At 33.5% G+C, this 23,863-nt stretch overlaps 4 protein-coding genes and 1 non-coding gene across 6 annotated transcripts; 2 read left to right on the top strand and 3 right to left on the bottom strand.

Annotated features, from left to right (window-relative positions):
* Positions 1-2,502: 2,502 nt before the first annotated feature.
* TRNAN-GUU (transfer RNA asparagine (anticodon GUU)) lies at positions 2,503-2,576 on the bottom strand. Its single transcript has one exon. It is a non-coding gene; the product is annotated as a tRNA-Asn (tRNA).
* Positions 2,577-9,712: 7,136 nt separating this feature from the next.
* On the top strand, positions 9,713-11,637 carry LOC131651749 (uncharacterized). Its single transcript, XM_058921439.1, has 2 exons — positions 9,713-10,113; positions 11,140-11,637. Exons 1-2 carry the CDS (start codon positions 9,807-9,809, stop codon positions 11,343-11,345), a joined length of 513 nt encoding a protein of 170 aa, XP_058777422.1. The 5' UTR covers positions 9,713-9,806; the 3' UTR covers positions 11,346-11,637.
* Positions 11,417-15,154, bottom strand: LOC131651746 (folate synthesis bifunctional protein, mitochondrial). The gene is made up of 3 exons (XM_058921436.1): positions 15,004-15,154; positions 14,561-14,679; positions 11,417-13,858 (listed from the first exon to the last, which is right to left on the bottom strand). Exons 2-3 carry the CDS (start codon positions 14,625-14,627, stop codon positions 12,378-12,380), a joined length of 1,548 nt encoding a protein of 515 aa, XP_058777419.1. The 5' UTR covers positions 14,628-14,679; positions 15,004-15,154; the 3' UTR covers positions 11,417-12,377.
* An 89-nt stretch (positions 15,155-15,243) lies between these two features.
* LOC131651745 (fructokinase-like 2, chloroplastic) lies at positions 15,244-18,253 on the top strand. Its single transcript, XM_058921435.1, has 5 exons — positions 15,244-15,399; positions 15,677-16,032; positions 16,127-16,788; positions 17,218-17,689; positions 17,908-18,253. The coding sequence occupies exons 1-5, from the start codon at positions 15,359-15,361 to the stop codon at positions 18,135-18,137; spliced, it is 1,761 nt and encodes a 586-aa protein (XP_058777418.1). The 5' UTR covers positions 15,244-15,358; the 3' UTR covers positions 18,138-18,253.
* Positions 18,254-18,556: 303 nt separating this feature from the next.
* LOC131651747 (probable 6-phosphogluconolactonase 1) lies at positions 18,557-21,971 on the bottom strand. 2 transcript variants are annotated; one of them, XM_058921437.1, is made up of 4 exons: positions 21,891-21,971; positions 20,927-21,121; positions 20,707-20,842; positions 18,557-19,247 (listed from the first exon to the last, which is right to left on the bottom strand). In XM_058921437.1, exons 2-4 carry the CDS (start codon positions 21,097-21,099, stop codon positions 18,729-18,731), a joined length of 828 nt encoding a protein of 275 aa, XP_058777420.1. In that variant the 5' UTR covers positions 21,100-21,121; positions 21,891-21,971; the 3' UTR covers positions 18,557-18,728. The 2 variants fall into 2 exon arrangements, with proteins under 2 accessions (XP_058777420.1, XP_058777421.1); XM_058921438.1 differs by lacking the exon at positions 21,891-21,971 and adding an exon at positions 21,601-21,847.
* Positions 21,972-23,863: the final 1,892 nt, after the last annotated feature.

Here is a 23,863-nt window from a genome sequence, read left to right as displayed (position 1 = left end):
TTAGACTTGATAATCTTCATTGCTGAAAATGTTCTTTCAACGGATATTGTCAACATCGGTAATATCAAAGCTAACTTAATAAGTTTGTAAGCCAATAAAAATATCTTCTCAGTTTTGGACCATCTTCATAGCCAAAATTTAAACATATTCACAAGTGGAAAATGAAGCATTTCTTTTCACTTGAAGAGCATGAGTTTTAAGTTAATCCCTTATTATTCCACGATCATCGTCACAAAAGTCTTCTTGATAAATATCAACAAGACGAGCAAGCTTATCAACGTCAAACTTGGAGAAAGAGTTCTTGGAATTAAAACAAATCAAACAATCAATAATAACAAGTCAATCAATAACATGAGAAAAATCAATTATGACAAGCTAAACTAAACAACCAAAACTAAAAATCAATTATTTCCTTCAATTCATAAATAAATTGTTTGATGTGGTATTAAAAATAAGATGTTAAAATAATCTAATACTATATATTATCTATATGTCTTTTATTTGTTTTGTTTATTTTAGTATTTGAAAAGCTTTACAAAAAATAATTTTTAGAATTCTAACTATCCAGGTTTGTAAACAAACAGGTTTATTATCAATATATACTACACATCTTAACATAGACTCTATTGCCCACACATTAGTTACAGCTATGTATGTTAAATAAAAAAGGATTGACACAAGGCATATATGTGGCAATCAGAAGAATTCTAAGGCACAAACAAATCAACTCTGTTTTTTGGTACTGTCTCAAAACATAGAAAGAAAAGAATTCTTTAATTAAAATGTAGAAATAATCATAGAAATGCAACCTGAAGCCGACACTCAAATGTTTTGCCGACACTCAAATATATTGTCCTCATCCACTATTATTTTTACTCTCTTTCTCACATGCTTTTCCCCCAAATCTCTATCTCAAAATTAGCGCCGTCGTCCAAGAGGGAGAGACGTGTCGCTGCTTTTTTCTTCCTTTGTTGCTTCTGCGTTTTATTTCCTTTCTTCTTCCTTACCTCTTTAAGTTTACCATTTTGTCCTTTTTTAATTTTCTATTTATTTTTTTCTTCTCCAATAAAAAAAATTATTGGGTTAGAGCCTAGGCATATGCCCAGCCTAGCCGGGCCCAAGCTTTGCCCATGACACCCGGGGGATGAACACTTAGTTATTTTTGTTGTCTTTGATGATTGTTTGGAGTCTTATGAACTCTGTATTATTTGAATAAATGTTGTTTATGATGGATGCAGATTATTTTGATAATATTATGTGATTCTTTTCTGCTGCGTAATAAAATGAGAAGTTCAGAATTATGAAGTTTTGTTTTGGTTCATCCGCATAATGCGTTATGTATCTATTTGAATAATTGAGCAAGTTTAATATGTTTTGAGAAGGGTGACATCCTAATTGCATGTTTATTATTTGAAAAACTTACTGTGATTTTATATTAATAAATATCGCAGAAATTAGGGTGTTACACAAGGTCTCACCATGAGATTTTGTTTTGGCTTTTACAAAGAGCCGCATTCTATCGTGTCCAAGGATGTCTGAGATATTACATCGTAAAATACGACAATGGAGGATAAATTGATGAATGTAATGTTTGAGAAAACATTGTAAATCGATCAACCAAATCTAACCGAACCAGTTAGTTTGGTTCGGTTTATTTTGAAAAATACTAAAAACCAAAAATCGGTCGAAGCTGAACTAAATACACCTCTAGAAGTCGGGATTCATCGTTCAACTACTATATATGACTAAGTGGGCGATTATCATTCCTTAGAAACACTAACTTTCCGCCCACGAACCTCTATAAATACCTCATCCCCAACATGAGGAAGAACAACTCATAATTTTGAAAAATTAATTAAATATATTATTAATATTTTAAAAATGATATTTACTCGTCTAAAACGTTTTATTTGCTTTTAGTTTTAAAATATTTTAAGAATATGGTTTTGATTTTTCACATTTCAACATTACAAAATTTGAAAATATTTAAATTTAATATTAATATTATTATAATATTTTATTTACTTTTTAGTTTTGTATAATTAAAAAAAATTAGTTTTGATTGTTCACATTCCAACATGAAATTTTTGAAAGAATTTAAGTTTATTAATAATAATTTTTAGTCGTTTAAAATGTTTTATTTATTTTTAGTTGAGTAAATTCAAACTTTAGTTTTTAAACATTAACTTTTAATATTGTTAAAACATAAAATAATAATAATTTTTAGTATAAGTATGAATATTTAAGTAGCATTAAGATATAGAGAAGAAGAAATTAAGATATGTATTTGATATGATTTTACAAAAAAAATATATAAAACTAGACAGTAGTTGTTCCAAGAAAAATGAATAAAAGTACATTGAAGTGATGTATAGAATAAATGGTGATTTGTTATCGTGTGGTATGCTACAGTAAATAAATAGAAGAATGTGGTTGAAATTAGAGGGGGTTATAGAAGTAAAATTGGCGGAGGTTATAGAAGAAAAATAAGCATGAAAAAAACGCTAGAAGGAGGGGTTGAACCTCCGACCTTGTGGTTAACAGCCACACGCTCTAACCAACTGAGCTATTCCAGCTTCGTTGTTTACAGCACTCTGAAGTCGTTATTTATATACATGCAACTCGTAATATGAAATTAATTGCATACGCTGTAGCGACTGAAACCGGTAATTGAATATGCAACTTGCTTGCTTCATTCACATCATTAATTCAATCATTCATACATGTACAAAAATTATGGTGGAATGAATGGTTCAAAGTTCAAACTACTATGTTTCACTCCAAACATATTCTTGGCCTTTTATATTAATATTCAATTATATAACTAAATTAGTAATTAAAAATACAACAAAAAAAAACAATATTAATTAATATTTGTAATAATATTTCATATAAATAATAGAAAAATAATAATTTAATTTATTTGTAGTAATATTTCATATAAATAATAGGAAAATTAATAATTAAATTTATTTGTATTAATATTTCATATAAATAATAGGAAAATTAATAATTAAATTTATTTGTAGTAATATTTCATAAAATAATAGGAAAAAGATATCTAAAGTCATAAGTGTCTTTCATAACCATAACAAAGAAATCATCTAATACTCTCAACTTAATAAGCTCATTTTGAAAATAGTTTTCAGTTTAGATAGAGTTAGAACACAATATTAGAGTCTGCATCTTGATGATTTGGAGTTGGATTTGCATCAATCGTCTTAACACAGCGAGAGTTATCAGTTCATCTTCCTTCTTCTCTTTGTATTCTTTATTGTTGGAGTTTGTTTGTAAGTTTACTTTGATTTTATGTATATGTATTAATCATGGTGTTGTCATGTGTGTTAAAATTAATTGTTTGTTTTAACCGCGGTCAACTTTATCATGATTAGTTTTATTTATCTTGAGCACTGTGAAAATATTCTTGAAAACTGTTGAAAATCTTTCCACCCTATAAGTTTTAATGAACGCATTTAAGATTATTTTAATTAAGTGTAAATCTAGTTAAACATGACCTTTCCCTTCCTACCTGTTCGATGTCTTGCAATTGACAAGTGTCTTGAAATTATTGGTCTTATATCTCTTAATGGGTTTGAGTCTTTTGAAACGGATAGTTTACGTAACTAAATATTTTCCCCTGATCATTTAAGTTTCGTCCTTTCCTAAGTGTCCTTAGTGTCTCCTTCCCAAAACTGTCATCTGTTCCTTAGTGTCTCCAACCAAAACCTTCTATGAGATGATGATTTGTTAGAATTTATTTATGAGAAATTTCCTGATCTAACATTTACCAATGACCACTTCTTCCTAAGTGTTCACTTTCAAGGATGGGTCAGTTATATAACCATGCTTAGAGGACCAAACTATCTGAATCTTGTCAAAGATTTATGGAAATATGCTTTTATTAACATCAATTACTGCATTCAATCTAGCATTCTAGGTTTTCCTTTTATCATAACTCCTTATTCCATTGCTCATGCCATTTGATTCGATAAAAAAGGTGTCACTACGGAACAACCTGATCTCATGCACACTTCTGCTAAGAAACTCTTAACCATTTATCATGGTACATCAAGCTATGAAACCACCCAACCAAAATCTCTTATACCACTTGCGAAATATTGGTTCAGTTTTCTTTTAGCCAATCTAAAACCAAGAGGAGATCACCAGGATATTGTGTTTCATAATGATAAACCCCTGATCTTCTGTCTTCTTAACCATGTTCTCATCAACTGACCTCAAACTATCTTCAATCACTTGAAAGAATCTGTTTTGGTCTCCAGAGAACTTGATAAGTCTTTCATACCCTACTGAAGAATTATTTCTAAACTTATCTCTAAGTGCGGTCTCGTTGAATTCTTTCAAAGAGTCAAAATCCTTTTTGATAAAAGTTATGATACTTTTAACAATCAGCTTTTCTCTTAAATTTAGTTGTAATTTTTTTAATCCTATAAATATTTCGTTTTACTCTGCTTATAGTTGTCTGTATTCTATAGTGACGTCTATTCGTAAAGCTATGTATCTTTAAGTCTCTTAAAACTACTTGTTGTTCTACTATAATCCTTGTTTATCTTCTTGTCATCTTGCTTGTATCTCTGGTTATTTTAATGACATTAATCAACTTTTGTTAATTATCCCTTATGTTAATATTATGTGTTTATTTTTCTCTCACTGATCTCTTTTGCTTAATCAAAGTTAAAATTAATTAATTAATTCTTAAACTTTTTTATTATGACAAAAAGGGGGGAGAAAGTCAAGATGTCATTTTGATGAAATCCCTTAAAATCTGCTTGCATAGCTGAAATATATTTAGATATATAAATGCAAAAAGAATTTAAAATGTAACGTTCTTAAGAAGAACGAATTTCTGATAAGCTAACTCTGAAAAATCGCTTCCACTTGTTTTTAATCAAAATAATTTAGCTAAGAAAACCTTATTTCTTATAAAGTCTTAAGTTTTAGATCCATGGAGAGATTGTTTAACTCAGGGGGAGTTTCTTCAAACAATGCTCAGATATCCCTTCATTCTAAACTATGAGTCTTTAACTCAGGGAGGGGGTTTCTTAAAACAAATGTTGTCTTGGCGTGTATTTTAAATTCGATTATGATATTACCTTGTAAAATTGTTACGTTAAAATACATGGTATTGTCATCATAAAAAAGGGGAAGATTGTTAGAACGAGATTTGTTTCTACACCTCATCTCTAAGTTTTGATTATAATAATACATATATTTTATATGTACACAATTTTGTTTCTAACATTTTCTTGAGTGTGCAGATCAGAAAGCTCTGTGTGATTTAAGACTGTTGTCTAATCATCATAAAGACTACTCTCTTTCATTTTTGTAGGTAGATCGGTAATTCAATGGAATGTTGAATGTCATTCAGAAAAAGATCTCTAGAACACTTTTCAATAAGCTGTTGCTTCAGAAGTCTCAAGTGTCTCCAGAAGAAACAAAGTCTACAAGAAGTCGTTGCTCCAGAATCAAAATCAAAGTCTACATCATATGCAAAACTGACATGTAAACATCAAATATCAAACATATGTTCTCCAGAAGAGTTGTTACTCATTACTCTGAAGACATAGTCAAAGATCAACTGATAAGGATCAAATCAGAAATACGGTTTTAGTTGATGACTCTTGTTCATATATCTAGATATGTTCCTCAGATATGATGTTGCACTATTATATGAAGACATTATTCTATTCTAAAAGAACTCAAACACTATAGATTGTATTGCTCGTGTTATCCCACTATTAAATCCGTTATCTCTTCAGATACGTGTTTGATCAAGGAAGTTCGGCGTCTTACTTTAGAAAGGTTGTTGTCATTATTTTTTTAAAGACAAAGTTCTGCTCCTATTAAGTTCTGGTGTTCTTATGCAATCCCAACAAAGTAATTTTTGAACTACTCATCAGATACATCATCAGAAGAACAAAGAAAAGAAAGTGATCTCTTTCAAGCCTTCTACTTTAGAATCATAAGTACATCACTTGTAGATAGGATCAAGAAAGTTTCTCATGAATTTTCACTACAATGGTATGCTCAACAAATCACAAATATCAAGACGTTTGTACTATTCAAAAGCTGTCTTCCATATCATCACGTCAAATCTGCAAGCTACAGGCTAAGAAAGTAACGTGTTCCTACATCCAACATCTACACTTATATTTGTTGGAAAGTAACCGCTGGCTTATGAAGAAATGACTCTTCTATTCTCTCAACGTCTCTTTCTCTGAAGATTATAAATTAAGATCAAGACTTTAGGAGAAAAGCTGCTGATTGCTAAAAGCCAACAACCAAAGGTGTTGGTTTCCACTGCAAGAGTGAAAGCTATGGATTGTTACTATACAAGCCGAAGATACTGTTAGTGCAAACTCCAAAATCTAAAGAGTATGTCCGTCACAAATGCTAAAGCTGCAATGCTACAACAATGCAAAGAAGGCGAATCTCAATCATTGAAGATCAAGAAGCTGAAGCCAAAGAGGACAAGAAAAATAATAGAAGATTACTACAAGATGTACATTGTGGGAAATCTTCTTTAAGGGACCAGTTGGGTCAGAATTCTTAAAAGAGTCGTTGATCATTATATCTCTTAAGGGACTAGGTGGGTCAGAATTCTTAAGGTATCACTAACAGTTTGATCAACGTGCTTTGGAAAAATCTTATTTAGGGGACCAATTGGGTCATAATTCTTAAAGAAGTCATTGATTGTTATATTTCTTAGGGGACCAGTTGGGTCAAAATTCTTAAGAGATCACTAACAAAATTGATCAATGCTTTAGTTGTTAGTCATCGGCAGTTGGCCAGTGCAATTGTAACCACTTCAATGATTAGTGGATTAAGTCCTTTTCTAAGGCAAAATCACCTTGGTTGGTGGACAGAACTAACCTTTTCTAAGGGGAACCTGGATAAACGAATGTGTCATCTTTCTATTTATTGTATGAGCTAGTGTTTATCTAAACGAATATTTTTCTAAGAAGGGCAAAGTTTTGAAAATACAATTCAAACCCCCATTTCTTGTGTTTTTCTACACCTTCATTTTATTGAGAAAAATAAGTTTAAAAACTTATTTGTGTGTGTGATTAGCTGTATACTTTGTAAGAAAGCCTTAATGCTTTTAAAATATATATTCGCTCAGTCGCTTAGGTTGTTCTTTCACTTACTTCAAGTCTTGTAAGATGTTTTTATTTTGTGGACACTTGGTTGAGTTTACTTGAAATGAAGCTCGAGTTATGTTCTGTTTGGTTGCCATCATCGGAGAGTCAAGTTCATCAAACTCTAATATGTTGGTTTGCACCTTTAGCCGCTTTATGCTTGACTTTAGTTGTTGTCATCAAAGACTAGTTGTCATCATCAAAAGCATTCAACATTAAAATCATGTTTATCTTTAACGAAACTTCCTTGATTAGTGACTTGCAAAACAAGATTTCACAGATTGTACTTGCAAGCACATAGATCCACATATACCATCATTGCTATGACTACCAGAGCTAATGGAACTCTCATAACTACCGAACGCGCCTAGTTTCACTAATTTATAATCAACTGTCCTATTAGGATGTATGACGTTTCTATAAAAGTAATCCCACATAGCTATGCGCTCATCACAAGTTAAGGTCTCCACCAAGTTATCATTATCCTATAAACCTCTAATTATTGCCATAATAGGAAAAAGGAGAAGAAAGAGTATCGAACTTGTACCTGTAAAAGTTTGATCTTGAAAAGGTTGAGGAATTGGTGAAGCAGACGAATGTGGCTTGTAGAGAGCTTCATTGCGGAAGTGTGCGAAAAGGTGAAAGGTTTAGGGTTGAATTTCTTTAATAAATATTTGAAGCCTAGGAATGTTCAAAGGTCTCATAGCTTTCCAATCAGACACGAAGGATTTTGCACATTTATGACACGTGTTGGGAAACAAAGCCAATTTGGCTTCCCGAGAAGAAATCATCATTGATCGCATTTAACACCTCGTAAGTTTTCCCATCAACTCCCGTTTAGAAATTCCCCTAACTAACGTATGATTCAGATCAATGACACCTAAAGACATAACCCGAACTCGCCCCACACATGAATGACTTACCCATACATGAGGGAAACACCTTCCGGGTCAACCATTTCCCAGATCGACCGCCCTGATTATTAGATGTGACACCTTTTTTCAAATGCGTCGCTCATTTCTTGGATAACTCGCCAAAAGCAGGAAAACGTGGGAAGTGTCGTGTACCTAGTCCACGAAGATGCAAAATATATGGGGAAAATTAAGCATCCTCTATTGAATAATAAGGGATTAGTTATCCACTCTCATGTTCTCTTGCGAGTAGTTGTTACTTCTTAGGCGTCTGGGATCCAGGCCTAAAAGCTGCTGCTATAAATACTTAACCTTAGAGTTAAAAGGATAGTTTGACATATTTATACATATTCAATATACACATATCTTCTCACGTTCCTCTGTGAACTAATTTTAAACCCCACCACAAATCCTAAAAGTCTCTTACAATCTTTAACCACTATAAATAGTTTCATATTGTCCTTTTAGCAACTACAAATACTAATATACGATGTTATTATTTGAACATGTATTTTATAATTAATATATATTATTATAACTCATAAATAATAGGCTTAAATGCATTTTTAGTTCCTGTAAGTTAGCGAGTTTTTTATTTTCGTCCCTGTAAGTTATTTTTTTGGTATGAGTCTCTATATTTCACTTTCGCGTTCGTTTTAGTCCCTAAATCAAAATCCGCAGGAAAATTCTCAGGAAAATCTGCAGGAAACCTGCAGATTTTCCTGCGGATTTTGACTTTAGGGACTAAACCTCAAGCAAGAAGTAAGATATAGGGACTCAAACAAAAAAATAACTTACAGGGACGAAAATCAAAAACTCGCTAACTTACAGGGACTAAAAGTGCATTTAAGCTTAAATAATATATTTAATATTTTTATCATAAAAAATATTGATGTTATTTTAAAATTGTATATTTAAAATTGTATATTTAAAATATTATTCTATTTATTTAAATATAAATTGTTTATTTATTTATTAATTTTTTTCTAATATAAAATATAAATTGATAAAGAAAAAAAAATGCCTCTCGTCCTTCAAAACGACGAGTTGCTTTAGGAGGAAGTTTTTGTTTTCTTTTTAGAACAATTCTTGCATGGACACGACCCTAAATTCATATATTTAGGAACAACCAATAAGAAGAGAGAGAATTTAAATTTATTTAAAATTTAATTCCGTTTTTAATTGCCAACATGGAGGGTGGTTGTGATAATGGAGGAGAGAGATAATTTTTGTTTTATTATTTAATTAATAAAAAAAATTGATTGGTTGTGTGTAAATCTAGGTGTTATCGCGGTGTCTATCTAAGTATTTTCCTTTTTTTAGTACCTAAAAAAGCTAGAGAAAAGAGGATATGCACTGACAGTGTAAAATATGTTTACATTGTCAACCAATCACAACCATGTATCCAATTAAAACACAATTTTAATTTAAAAAAACTAATATGACATGACACATATAAGAATTTTGATTCGTTGTATGTGTAAAGTTAATTTACATTGTCAGTGCACTACATTTAAACTCAAAAAACTAGCATATTTGAGCAATTTAACTTGTAAAATAAACTATTTTAAAAAAATGTTATTAAAAAAACATTTTGTTTTAAAAAAAAAAAAAAACTAAAAAGAAACGCAAACTTAAACCCTACTCCAAAACACAACCAAGACTCAATCAAAACGGTGTTCATCGGATATATTGATTTGGAGTTACAGAAGAACCCTAACTGTAACCAAAATCAACCATGGCGATGATGCAAGGTGTACAAAAGAACACCCTCTACGTCGGAGGTTTAGCGGAAGAGGTAAACGAATCCATCCTCCACGCAGCGTTCATCCCATTCGGAGACATTAAGGATGTCAAGACTCCTCTTGACCAAGCCACTCAGAAGCATCGCTCTTTCGGCTTCGTCACTTTCCTTGAACGGGAAGACGCTTCCTCCGCCATGGATAATATGGACGGTGCTGAACTATATGGTCGTGTCCTCACCGTTAATTATGCTCTTCCTGAGAAAATTAAGGGTGGTGAACAGGGATGGGCTGCTCAACCAAGTAAATCGTCTTTTATTCTTCTAGTTTTTATCTATGTGATATTCTGTGTTTTGATTTCGTGTTTATGGTATGGTTTTGAGTATTAAATTGGGTTTGATGAATAGATGCATTGGAAATTGCTTAGAAGGGATTATTTTGTCTTTCATTTAGGGTTTGATAAAAGTGATTTTGTATTAGATCTTATTAGGTTAAATTGAATAGGTTGAAATTGAGTTTGAAACAAAGAGGTTTATGTATAGGTGAATGTTTTTACCCTCAGAATGACTTTTGTAGCACCGACACCTATGAAAAAAAGAGTATATGTGTCAATGTAGTCCACTGACACAGACACTTGTGATTACCTTCGATTTATTCAACTTTTTAAATTATTACCGCTGTTGATGTGTCAATGCCGGTGTCGTTTATGTATATGTGCTTCGTAGAGTATGTGGTGATTGTAATTCCTAGTATTAGCTTTTCTTTCAACTTAATAAATAAGCTATTTTTATACAAGAAAAAGGGAGGTATGAGGAGTTAATCAATTTCAACTGATCTTAAATATATAATAAAAATAAAAACATACATATTTTTACAAAAATGAAAAACCTTTTTAAGAGAAGGCATAATCAATTCTGGTAGTTTACAATGTGAAATCAAGCATACTTAAAGTGTCTCCACAACCATCATTCGGGATGGTTACTTATGACTTTACCTGTATGATAATTCATGATGTATCTAGATAGTTATGCTTGGACACCGATGCAGCTTATGAATCCTACTTATTTTAATAAACAGGTGATATAAATAATGAAAGAGCATGTTGGCTGGAGTGGAGGGACAAAAATGTGTTTTGTATTTTGTTTGTGTGATGTCTTGGTTGTTTCTTAACTGTTGTTATAGGACTGCTCAGGATTAAAAACAAAATACTAGTTTGATGATGATCAATTTCTAAAGCTGTATATGCAGATAGAAAGTAAAATGATCTCAACTTTCTTGGTTCAATTTTTTCAATTGTGTGGTTGACTGAATTTTTTTTTCAATTTTCAGTTTGGGCGGATGCGGATACTTGGTTTGAACGGCAGCAACAGGAGGAGGACATGCGTCGCCTTGAAGCAGAGAATAAAGCTGCAATGCTGGCTGCTGAAGAACTCCACAGGAAGCAAGTAGTCGAAGAGCGGGAAGGGGAGAAAGAGGAAATTGAGATCAAGGATGATCCTATGGCAAGGGCTGAAGCAGAGGTTGTTGCAAATTGAGACCTAGGACGACCCTATTTGTAAATCAGAGTGAGCACTTGGTAAGGGAAGCCGGTGCACTTTTTAATTTGTGTCTCATCTGTAATGTGAGATAGATCTGATGCACGGCAAGAAAAAGTCCTACAGATTATGAAACACGGTAGCTGGGGGCACTTATGAGCGAAACTAAATATTGTATTTTCATTGATCCACTGCCTCACTTGTATTGCGAAAGCTCTTCCATTTTTTCTAAATTGAAAGAATATAATTGTAGTCTTGTAATATTTTACGTTTTGGATATGTTTGATTCGAGAAATATATTTATGATAAATTTAGCCTACGGGAAATTGATACCCCATAAAATTCTAGGGTACCAAAGAATTTCCCCAAATACAATTGTCAAAGCTTTTGAAATGAATGGTGGTTTTATGTGCAAACTCATGGTGTTGATCTACCATACAACATACATCCTAATCATGGGCACTTAGTGATAAATGTTGATAATTCATTAAAAAAAGGAAAGCATTGTAAAAAAAGAAAGCATATGGTGTTGTTATCATTTGTTCTACATGCCAAAAAGAATTTCTGCTAATGCCAAAAGGACAACATCCATTTGATTCTCCTTAGTGTCCTAACTTTGGGAATCTGATTATTGGGCTACATTATGTTTAAGTTAAAACTACCTAAGTAGGATTGAATAATAGCTGCACATGACAAAAATCTGTGAAACAATAAGTCACAAGTGAAATGCTGGAACTTAGAATATACTTTTATTTGTGAAACAAATACAAGACAAAAAATGTAATAACTACTATGGTGAAGTTTATCAAAAATGGAATGCTTAACATTGACGGACACGAAGTTTCAACTTTATTCCCATTTTGCATGCGTCCATCATCTTAATACACTTCACCCTTTGTTACTCTGGCATGACATTGGTGTAGCAGCGAGACATGGTAAAGAACAGTAATAGATTTGTTGGAATGAAGCCACTAGAAGGTAGCACAGGCATGTGAATAAAAACAGTGCCAACACCATGATAGTAAGATAAAATCACTGTTTAAATTTCATGGGAGAACTTTTTTGTTTCAGAATTGCATCACAAAGCTTTACCGCATCTAGATTATCTTTAACATTATGCACTCGAACAATATTAGCGCCACCCAACACACCAGCGGTGACAGAAGCAATGGTAGCGGGATCCCTCTCGACTGCAGAAGGGCGAGAGCAAATTTCACCTAAAAATCGCTTTCTTGAGGGTCCAATTAGTATAGGAGCATGAGAGATGGCCAAACTTCTTTTTGAAATCTCTTCTCTAATATCAGGTATTCCTGTGAGTACCTCTAAATTGTCTTCAGTTTTCTTTGAGAATCCAATTCCAGGGTCCATAATAATCCTCCATGCCGGGATTCCCAACATTTCTGCCTCTCTAATCCGCGAGTATAATTCCGCCGATATATCCTTGCAAACATTATCATATTTCAGGTTTTCACTATCCTGCATTGTACACGGATCACCCCTCATGTGCATTGCGACATAAGGAACATCAAGCTCTGCCATGACCTTAAACATATTTGCATCTAACTTCCCGGCGGATACATCGTTTATAAGATGAGCCCCTTTACGTACTGCTTCTAATGCAACTTCAGAGTAGAAAGTATCCACAGATATGAGTTTTCCTTCTACCTCGGGTATTGCCTTTACAGCTTCCAGGACAGGGATTAATCTACCTAATTCTTCTTCGACAGAGATCCTTGATGCCATCGGCCGAGTAGACTGAGCACCGAGATCAATTATATCAGCACCCTCTGATATCATTAACCGAGCCTGAGAAACAGCAGACTTCACAGACTGAAAATTTCCCCCATCACTAAAACTATCTGGAGTCAAATTAAGAATCCCCATGACCAATGTTCTTCGCGACCAATCAAGTAAGCCATTTGCAACAGGCATTACCCTATACATACCTTCCTCTCCAATAAGGGATTCTCCACCTAGTTTTTCCCATAATGCATTTAGTCCACCAGAATGGCCTGAAAGTGAATGCCAGCTAGTAACTGTATCACTGTCAATAGCTGTTCCCAGTAAATCCATCAAAGGGGCCATGACAAACGGTCGTTCCCAAATTCTTTCGTGAGGTACTGTGAGAATATCAGATCTGACTTTAAATTTACCATAGAACAGAATGTCTAAGTCAATTGGCCTTGGACCATACCTTATACCGTCAGTACGGCCCATGTCCTTCTCGATTCGTTTGAGTGCAGACAATAACTCATGTGGCCCAAGTTTGGTAACAGCTCTTACTGCTGAGTTGAGGAAGCGAGGTTGGTCAGTAACATACGCCGGTGCTGTCTCATATAGACTTGCATGTCTTGTGATGTGTATGCCTGACTTCCTCATCAATTTCAAGGCTTCCTTGAAGTTATGTAGTCTATCACCTACATTACTTCCCAAAGCAATCACCACTTCTTCATCTCGAGTGTGAAGTTCAATCGAAGAGTTTGGAGCTGTGTGAAAAGAGGAAAACCCCAGTACTACAATGAAAATAAAAAATCATGTTTATTAATGTTTTGATTGACAATATGCCAAAACTGATGAACACTAATAAACTTTCTTCTAGATTGATTATATCTTTCATTTGGAAACCTTGGAGAAACAAAATCTAGTTTATATACTGTCTATGGCTTATAAAGCAGAAAGAAATTATTTATAATCGCATAGGTATATAACACATTGTAGGAAAAAAAAACCTGAGTATCAATAGATGACAAAGCATGGGTTTAAGAACCTTAAACAATGGGAAAGTAAATTCACTTAACTAGGGTCAGCTCTATAAACAAGGCCTTAAAAATGTGTAGTTAATAAAAAAAATTAAAATATAGTTTAATCATCTTATTATGACTCTCTCTTAAATACTATTTTATTCACTTGATTAGCTATAATAACTCAATAAGTAACTTTATACATCAAAAAGTTCAAAAAATAATCTTCAAATTCAAATAAAACTATAGTTATTTTAATCTCTAAATATATCATCATCTTAGTTTTTCCCTCATCAAACCTAAATACCCTAAGCAAGCCCTGTCACCGACACAAACATAAAACTGTTTACCATCACCACATCAAATGGACCACAAACTTCAGTTCAATTTACTTACATTCCTAAATTAGATCATAAAAATTTCAGGGTTATACACAAAACAATAGCCTCCTTAAGATCATTTAGTTAACATTACCTTTAAGGTAGCTTCTGGCAGCACAGACCTGACTCCTGCGCGCGCCCAGGTACTTAAGCATACTCATCTTAGAGAGGCTTACAGAAGTGTATTGAAGCCAATATCTTAACCCTCTTCAGCTGGTTCACAGACATCACAGATTAGTCAAAAGAGAAAAAAAATCAGAAAGAATTCACATTTTCCAGAAATCAAATTTCTATTGGAATTTCATGCAATAGCAATTAAAAACAATAAGGCATTAATCTATTCCATTCCATTGAATGACTACATGCAGCCAAGAAAATTATAGCTAATAAAATTGCACTCCATCATAAGCTTGACTTATTTCTAACATGGCATAACACCAAAAAAAGAAAAAAAAAAGAAAAAAACTACCGTCTCTGAGGCATTTTATCAAACATATTGGTTGCATAAGTACAAGCACAAAGTATAACCTCACTCACCTTGTAATTACCCTTTTTTTTTCAAGCTACCATATCAATCACCTCATTAGTTAACAACCCTTTCTCATAATTGGGTTGGAGGAGCAAAATCCAGAGAGAGAAAAATAAAACTAGACCAAAAACGACACTGTTTCTTTATAATTTGTTTTAACAGAGGCATGTGAAGTTAATAGTACATGTTATGCCAAAACTATACCAAAACGACATGTCGTTTTATCTAAGACCCTTATCTCTTTTAAAACCCTTTGTCGTTTTGGTCATCGTTAAACCCTTCACTTCTTCTTCTGCGCCAAACCTTAGAGTGTGATGCCTAAAGAGAAAACTAACCTCTGTTTGTAATTCGAGATATTCTCCAATGTCGTGTCTTTCCTTTTCTCAGTTTCTTCCACTTCCCAGGTTCGCTCTAAAAAGAAAGTTTTTTTTTTTTTTTCAATTTTGTTTTTTCATGAAATGGGTGTTATGGAAAGATTTTCAGTTTCAATTTTGGTTTACCCACTTCTTATAACATGTCTATGAATACAATTCGTCTAAAAAGTTTCATTTTTTAATTCACTTTTGCACTGTGTGTGTTGGGTTTCAGCTCAAGCTTTAGTTATTTGAATGTTAGTGTAAAATTCTTGTGCTGGTTGAGTGTGAATTGTGATTTGTAAGTGTTGTTTTTGCAATTGTGCAGGTGCCATTTTAGATGGTCTCATTGCTATGCTTTAAAAGTAGTGCAATTTGGGGAACTTAGGGTTCAGTGTAAACCTGGTCATGTGGCAATGGCTAGGCCTAGGAAGAAAGCTTCAGTAGGTTCTGTTGAAGAAGAACCTGGTGAAAATGAACCTGTGGTTGAAAAGAAGGCAACTAAGGTTTCTAAAGCTAAGAAGGTAACAGCAAAGACGGCGAAGAAGAAGAAAGAGTCAATAGCTGAGTCTCCTGAAGGGGCAATTGATTTGTTGGTGAGTGGAGGTGATGGTTCTATTGAAGAAGGGTTATCTCCATCTAGTGATGGTTCCAAGAAGAAAACTCGAAAGAGTAAGAAAAAAGGTAGTTGAATTGAATCTCTTTATATTTGTGTCAATGCTGAGAATTTTATCTTTTGCTTATATGTGTTAGTTATAAAGGTTTATATGGTTTATAGATGCATCTAGTTCTGCTGGTTTGGAAGAAGAGAAGGAAGTTAAGGAAAAGAAAAAGGTTACGAAACGAAGGAAACCTAAAGAGGAGAAAGAGGAGAATGTAAAATTAGAGGATAAATATGGTGCTGAAGCTGAAATCGATGACCAAGATGAGCCTTTGTTTATTGAAAATGTGGAGGATGAGAGCGACGATGGTTTGGAACTGATTAAAGATGATGGAGAGGACATTAGCTATACGTACAGCTGGCCTCCTCTTGTTTGTTGCTTTGGAGCTGCACAGCATGCTTTTGTGCCTTCGGGTAGGCCTGCCAATAGGCTTATAGATCACGAACTCCATGAAAGAAATAAGGATGCTTTATGGAGCCCTGACAAATTTGTTAGGGCTCCGGGGGGGTCTGCCGGTAGTGTTGCCATTGCTCTTGCAAGTTTGGGTGGCAAGGTTGCTTTTATGGGAAAACTTGCAGATGATGATTATGGTCAGGCGATGCTGTATTATATGAATGCGAATAATGTTCAGACACGATCGGTTCGTATTGATAGTAAAAGAGCAACAGGCGTGTCGCTGATGAAGATTGGTAAAAGGAAACTTAAATTGAGTTGTGTGAGACCTTGTGCTGAAGATTGTTTGACAAAGTCAGAGATAAATATTGATGTGTTGAAAGAGGTATGAAACTTGAAACTCTTTGTTGGAACGGATTTAAAAGAAGTAAATAGTGTTGTCTGTAGCTTATAGGTTCTAGCCTTAAATTTGTACCACTCTCGCCCTCTCACACAATGGTCCACTATGCTTGAGCATCGACAGCTCACACGATTTATTAGACGCACCCCATTCTTTGTTGAGATTTATCGTTTATTTAGAAGTGTAGCAACAACAAGGATTGAATCCTAGGGAAAGTAGAAGCTTTGGTAGCATGCGATAAACCATCTATTCTAAAAAGTAATGCTGTTTGGTGAAAGCTTGCAAATGGTTTGCTTGTATGTTAGGTTCTCTGTATAGTTCATGATTCTACTTAATCTTATTGCTTTTAGCTTCTTGAGAGTTTAGATTACTATTCAATGCTATTGAGTGTTTTAATAACAACATCTTGTGCAGGCAAAAATGTTCTACTTCAACACACATTCCCTCCTTGATCGAAACATGAGATCCACGACATTGCGAGCTATCAAGATCGCAAAGCATTTTGGAGCAGTTGTTTTCTATGATGTAAACCTTCCTATGCCACTATGGCACTCGCAGGAAGAAACTAAGACGTTCATTCAGCAAGTGTGGAATCTTGCAGACATCATTGAAGTCACTAAGCAAGAACTAGAGTTCTTATGCGGGATCACACCGTCTGAAGAATTTGACACCAAAAACAATGCCAGGTCAAAGTTTGTCCATTACGATCCCGAAGTGGTTGCACCACTATGGCACGAAAGTCTTAAGGTTTTGTTCGTGACTAATGGAACTTCCAAGATACATTACTACACTGCTGAGACTGATGGCGCTGTTCATGGGATGGAGGATGCTCCAATTACCCCTTTCACTCGTGACATGTCAGCGTCTGGAGACGGCATTGTTGCAGGTACATTATATTGAAAATAAATTTTGATACTTTTTATTAACCCATTTGAAAAACATAAAAGAAACCACTCTGAGATAATGTTGAAATCATGTCTCCCACCGCCATTTGAAATGTGATGCCTTTCTAGCATCAATTAATTGAGTTTAACTGTCTTTTTATGATGAAACATCTCTACAAGCTAAGTCACTTATTTATGAGTTCTCTTATTATCTTTTCAGCTATCATGCGAATGTTGACGGTTCAAGCGGATTTGATAACTGACAAAGCATACCTGGAGCATAGCATTAAGTATGCAATTGATTGCGGGGTTATAGATCAATGGATACATGGGCGAGTATGCGGCTTTCCTCCAGAAGAAGATACGGAGGACGACGTTACTCCCGATCCATACGGCATAAAGTCAATTACAGAAACAGAATACCGGACACTATTAGAGCCAGTTAGTTGAGCCAAGTGACATAACCAAGTAACATCAGTTTTGTACCTTATATTTCTCATAGTGAAACTCTCTTGTATAGAAAATTCTGTTTCATTCATTGATTTGCTTCTGTTGTTTTTTCTTTTGCTAGAGGTGTTATATTGCCTTAGACTTAGTTCTTAGGTTTTTGTATCTCACTTTTGCCTGCACCAATTTGTTATACACATTTTATCCCTTCAAATTTCAATTGTTCAACACCTTTTTTAAAATCAAACGTGCTATGACTTTCAAGTGATTTTTTTTAATAAGACATGGTAAAGAGATTTGATATGTGAATATTTGCACCAATAGCCACAAACACAGAAAAAGTACTCATAATTGAACCTGATTTTTCTTTCTAAATTGGAAACAAAAGAGACCATCATTATAAATAATAAACCCAATGAGGATTTAGAAAGGAAATTGGAATAATGCTCTCAACTTTTATTGGCCGCTTACAAAATTTATACCATACTTCTCCAAACAACCTCCTAGTAGAGAGAAAAAAACAGACTTTCTCTCCAAAACAAAGTAAGCATGAACACCATGTGTCAAATCCCTTCGCACTACATACAAACAAACTTACACTTCTGCTAGGGACTTGATATACCAATTGTTCAAGTTGGAGTGTTCGACTTTTGTGGCAGCCAACTTATCCAAAAACCACACCAACTTCCCGTTAGCTGGTTGGACCATTTTTGCTGGTATTGACAGGCAATCAGATCCATTCTCATCTACTGCCAACAGTACAGCATCTGCTTTACTTTCACCTGCTGCGACCACTGCTACGTTTGAAGCAGAATTGATAACAGGCAAAGTGAATGTGATTCTCTCAGGTGGGGGTATAGGGGAGTCGGTAATGAAAGTAACCCATTCTTCTCTTTCATCGAGTGCTGGGTGATTTGGAAATAAAGATGCAACATGCCCATCAGTACCCAATTCAAGCAGAATGAGATCGAATTTTGGGCAGTCACTGATCTCAGACACGTTGATAACACGGGTTCTCACTAACTGCCGGATGACAAACTCATAATCATCAGCAGCTTCTTCAGCTGACACAGAATCATTAATAGAAACCGCGTGACTTGGGACTATAGGCACCTGTTATTGTAACAAGCATATCAGCAGAGGAACCAATTAATATATTAATTAGCGACAAAATCAAAGCAGGTACAAGTTAACATTAGATACAAGTGCACAATATCTTAAATATGAATCTTGGAACAGATCAAAATATGACACAAATGCACAGAAGATAATAGTAAAGACATAAACTTGAAGCCTGATTATTGCATTTTAAAGATCCAACTATACAGGGTTTCTCTAGTTCTACAGCTTGAGTATATTCATCATTCAGCTAACATCTCATATGTCACATTAAGCTTTCTGAAAAGTTTATAGTAAAAATCCTATTCCTTTTCTGGCCGGTCTATATAAACAAGTGGAAAGACATAATTGATGGCAAAGCAACATGTGAAGCCTTGAAGATCTTCAGGCCAAAAGTTATTTGACTGAGGCTTTTTTCCTTCGAGCCTGTTGAAAATATATTGGGATCTTTGTAATTATTTGTATAGACAAGTCATTTCATATTTATTTTTTTTTGCTATTAAGGAGGGCCTAAGCCCGAAAAGAAAAAAACAAACTACGAAGCATGAGCCTATACAAAACGAACTCCTTCCAATTCATTTATTGTTTCCACCCTATAATTCCAAATCAATTTATTTTTCTGCAAGAAGTCATAAAGATAAATTTTACAGCTTACACATATGGGCGGAATTGCTTATAGACAATAATATACGACACCGATTAATACAACCAACAACAGCATGACTCGGGACATATTTTGTGCCCGAACCTAGGGCTGTCAAGAAGAGACCCCACAAAGTATAGGTGTGTTTGAATTCTTGGTCTTGTTCGTCCAATTTAGAGCAACCAAAGAATTAAAGAGAAGTGAAGACTAGGTAAGCATTAGATAATTCAATGCAGAACCAGATGAAAACTAAGAATACCGACAACATCTGAATCAGATTATCAAGTTGGCATTGAAGAAAATATCCATACTGTCCAGTCATATATTTAGTTACTAAAGTCTCTTATGCAGGTTCGACCATTGGTGCAACTCAAGCAAACAAATAAAGGCTACCTTAGAATAGAACACAAACTATTACCATTACATTCATTTGAATAAAAATATGTCACCCACGCGAGAAATCAGACACTGTAGCTCAATAATTTAAGGGAAAACAATAATATTCAACTATACAAGCAGAGATTAGATACTTTATTATCAGTTTGTAGCAAATGATTGAATTGTATATGTAAATCGACATTCAAAATAAGGAACATTGAAGGAAAAATCTCATCTTCCACGTGACTAAGAGAATTTTGAGAAGTTTATTTAATAAATACTCAAAACAGCTATTCAATTTTATCAGAGTATAGATAAACTTAAAACTAGGGACGGACACCGACACACCTTTTTTTTCCAGAGGTGTCGGTGCTACTTAAATAGACACCAACGATGCAGTAAAAACATAAGATAGTTGAATTGAGGACCAACCTTAGACAAAAAGACATCTTTAGCATGCTTAAAACAGCTATCCTCATGACTTTTCGACACAACACACTCGTCGGCCCAGAAGATATACCACTTGGTCCAATCCACTGTCTTATTATATGGAGGTTGCAAGAGTTTTCTGTTTGAACCAACAACTTTTTAACCTAACACCAAATCATAAAATCAAAGAAACATTATATGAAAAAGATTAAGATACAGATACCCCATTAAGTCAATGAGAGAACCACCAGATATAGCTAGGGCAAAAAATCCATGCTCCTGCACAGCTGCGTCCGACACATCCGCAATGTACTCAGCCAAAACCGTCTTCACCTCATCCTCACTGTCATAAATCCTCAACTCTCCTCTATTCTTATGATCACCAGAGAGAGCCATGGTTTGAAAAACTTCAACAGCTCTATTACAAACCAACCCAGAGAAAAAGGCAGAATCAGATCATCAAAACAATTTCATATAGAAATAATAAATAATTGAAACATAAAGCAATATATAAGCTGAGTGTACTAAGTTTGAAATTGAAACACAATGGGCCTATGAAGCACAGACACGACAACCGAACATGACACCTACACATCAATAACAAGTGGCAGTGTCATGTCGGTGTCTGAGACTGACACAGAGTCACATACACGCCATTTTTCAGAGGTGTCAGTGCTACAATTAACTGATCTAACACTTCTAAATCCAAAATTGTCCAAGATCCTTCTTTCACAGCTTAAAACAAAAATCACAAGAAAGGAACAGATATTAGACATAGTTATAACTATAAGATGATTTTACAATCTATTTCTCTGCATCTTTTAAATGATGAAACTAGGGTATACAAAAAAAAAAAAACTATAGCTATAAGCAATTGTTTGATAAAATTCAACATACAAATTCTATAAGCATGTGGAGTCTCTAATTGTCAAAAGGGTATCAACATCACAACAGAAACTTGAAGCGATCGATATCAAAAACAAAAATTGATGAAGCTAAGTAGAGAAATGATGAAAAATACAAAACAAGAAAAAGTTGTAAAATTCAATTGAGTGGATAGTAAAATTATAAAATAAGAAAACAATGAAAGTGAATGATAGTGATATTCATGCAGTCAGAAGAAGAAAAAGCGTAACACAAAGAATCGATAGGTTTGAGATTGATAGAAGGGAAAAAAAAATGATTACAGAGAGAAAAGAAGAAGAGTGGCACACAGAACAGAACAAGCTGACAGATGTTAAAAGAGATTGCTACGAACAATTTTGTTTATATTTACATATTATGTTACATATATTATATTATTATTATTAAATATATTATTATGATTATTAAATATATTATTATTATGATTAAATATATTATTATTAAATATATTATCATTATTAAATATGTTATTATTATTATGATTATTAAATATATTATTATTATTATTATTATTATTATTATTATTATTATTATTATTATTATTATTATTATTATTATTATTATTATTATTATTATTATTATTTGTGATGATTTGGACGGTCTATGGAGGATCTAAGCATAGTTTTTTTCTTCAAAATCACATTTTCTCCAAAAATTTTGAAAACTTAAAAAAAATTAATGCTTGACAAAAAAAGTGTGAGCCATATATTCAAACAACGACCATGCCTCAAAATCATTCGACGAGTGCCCTTGGTCTTATAATTCAAGAGTTCAACTTTAAAGAAGCTTGAAATTCAACTGTTGGTGGAAAATAAAGTTGTTCTTCGTACTATAACGAAGATATAACCTAATAGAGGGAGACGTTTCTAAAACTGCATAGATTGAATGATAAACTCTTATCATGTTATTGATTTGTTTCGTTTTATTTAGGGTCACTGTGTTGTGTTGAAGATGAAGTTGCATAAGCTACATGGTTAACTTAGTGATAATTTAAAGGACCTTTTTGTTACACATATTTAACTTGAATGACTATTTAATACAATATATGCTTATTTATGTATCTGGAGAAATGACAATGAAGTTGGATGCAAATTCTTTCGGTGTAATTATTAGGGTGTTTAAATTCAAATCGATCTAAATAAAAATTGTAAATCGATTTAAAAAACCGAAAATAGAATATTATTGGATGTATTTGGATGTCATTTTGTAAAAACCATACGATTCGAATTGGATTTCAGATTGATTTTTCAAAATCGATCCAGACCAAATCAAATTATAAGTATATATGTTATACTTATTTATTTATTAATATGATATTTTGTGTTAATTTATTAGTCGATGATACTTATTTTAATACAACTTCTTAGTTTAATTAAATCTATTTATTTTTATTATTTTATTTCTTTTAACCATAATCAATCATTCTCATTTTGTAATATTAATTTTTAACATACTATATGTTATATATTATATCAAATCTATTATTTATTTGCATTTTTATAATCTTAATTAATAATAAAATTAGTTGGATATTCAAAAATTGATCCAAAATAAATCGTATGAAATTGGATCAGATCAGATTTTTTAATTAATCATCCATAATCGAACTGAACTACGAATAAATTTATCTTTGGATCAGATGAATTTTCACCTCAAAACCGAACCGAACCGAACCGCGAACACCCCAAGTAATGACAATATTGAATGTGTGAAGAAACGTATTAAATATATGAAATGACTATGGAAATTTGCGATGGAATAAAAAATGACAAAAGTTTTGAAAAAAAATAGAGATTGTCAATTTGGGATAATATGTAATATGACCCATCACATGAGATATGGAAGGTGTCGGTCCCAAATGTGAGTGCATACTTCAAGAAGTTTATTTTGAGTGGTGTCAAAACTAGGTCTTTAGAAGTAGAATGTATTGGACGCTATCTTCTTAGCCTAGGGTGCACTCTTGCATGAAAATGTTTCCATAATCATTCTAAACTTGTTCATATGCATGTGAATCAGTTTTACAAGTAAAAAATATGGTTTTGGGTGAATATGCATGTCAGAGGTTGACGCACAAAAGTTGTAGGTTGACGCGTAACATGTTGTAGGTCACTTCTGGCAGCCAGAGGTCGACACGTAGAAGCTGTAGGTCGACGCACATCATGTTGCAGGTCACTTCTGCCGACCAGAGGTCGACACACAAAAGCTGTAGGTCGACGCATAGCATGTTGTAGGTCGA

Source organism: Vicia villosa, linkage group LG2 (genome assembly GCF_029867415.1).
Source record: "Vicia villosa cultivar HV-30 ecotype Madison, WI linkage group LG2, Vvil1.0, whole genome shotgun sequence".
In the NCBI taxonomy this organism is placed as follows: domain Eukaryota; kingdom Viridiplantae; phylum Streptophyta; class Magnoliopsida; order Fabales; family Fabaceae; genus Vicia; species Vicia villosa.
This window is presented reverse-complemented; position numbering and strand designations above follow the sequence as displayed.

Excerpts from the sequence above, each read along its gene's own strand:
- LOC131651749 (XM_058921439.1), top strand. The coding sequence starts at position 9,807 with ATGGCGATGATGCAAGGTGTACAAAAGAACACCCTCTACGTCGGAGGT. Across the intron at positions 10,114-11,139 it reads GGGATGGGCTGCTCAACCAA|TTTGGGCGGATGCGGATACT; the intron begins GTAAATCGTCTT and ends TTCAATTTTCAG.
- LOC131651746 (XM_058921436.1), bottom strand. The coding sequence starts at position 14,627 with ATGAGTATGCTTAAGTACCTGGGCGCGCGCAGGAGTCAGGTCTGTGCT. Across the intron at positions 13,859-14,560 it reads TGCCAGAAGCTACCTTAAAG|TACTGGGGTTTTCCTCTTTT; the intron begins GTAATGTTAACT and ends TTTTCATTGTAG.
- LOC131651745 (XM_058921435.1), top strand. The coding sequence starts at position 15,359 with ATGTCGTGTCTTTCCTTTTCTCAGTTTCTTCCACTTCCCAG. Across the intron at positions 15,400-15,676 it reads CAGTTTCTTCCACTTCCCAG|GTGCCATTTTAGATGGTCTC; the intron begins GTTCGCTCTAAA and ends GCAATTGTGCAG. Across the intron at positions 17,690-17,907 it reads TGGAGACGGCATTGTTGCAG|CTATCATGCGAATGTTGACG; the intron begins GTACATTATATT and ends TTATCTTTTCAG.
- LOC131651747 (XM_058921437.1), bottom strand. The coding sequence starts at position 21,099 with ATGGCTCTCTCTGGTGATCATAAGAATAGAGGAGAGTTGAGGATTTAT. Across the intron at positions 20,843-20,926 it reads TCTCTCATTGACTTAATGGG|AAAACTCTTGCAACCTCCAT; the intron begins GTATCTGTATCT and ends TGGTTCAAACAG. Across the intron at positions 19,248-20,706 it reads AAGATGTCTTTTTGTCTAAG|GTGCCTATAGTCCCAAGTCA; the intron begins GTTGGTCCTCAA and ends TTACAATAACAG.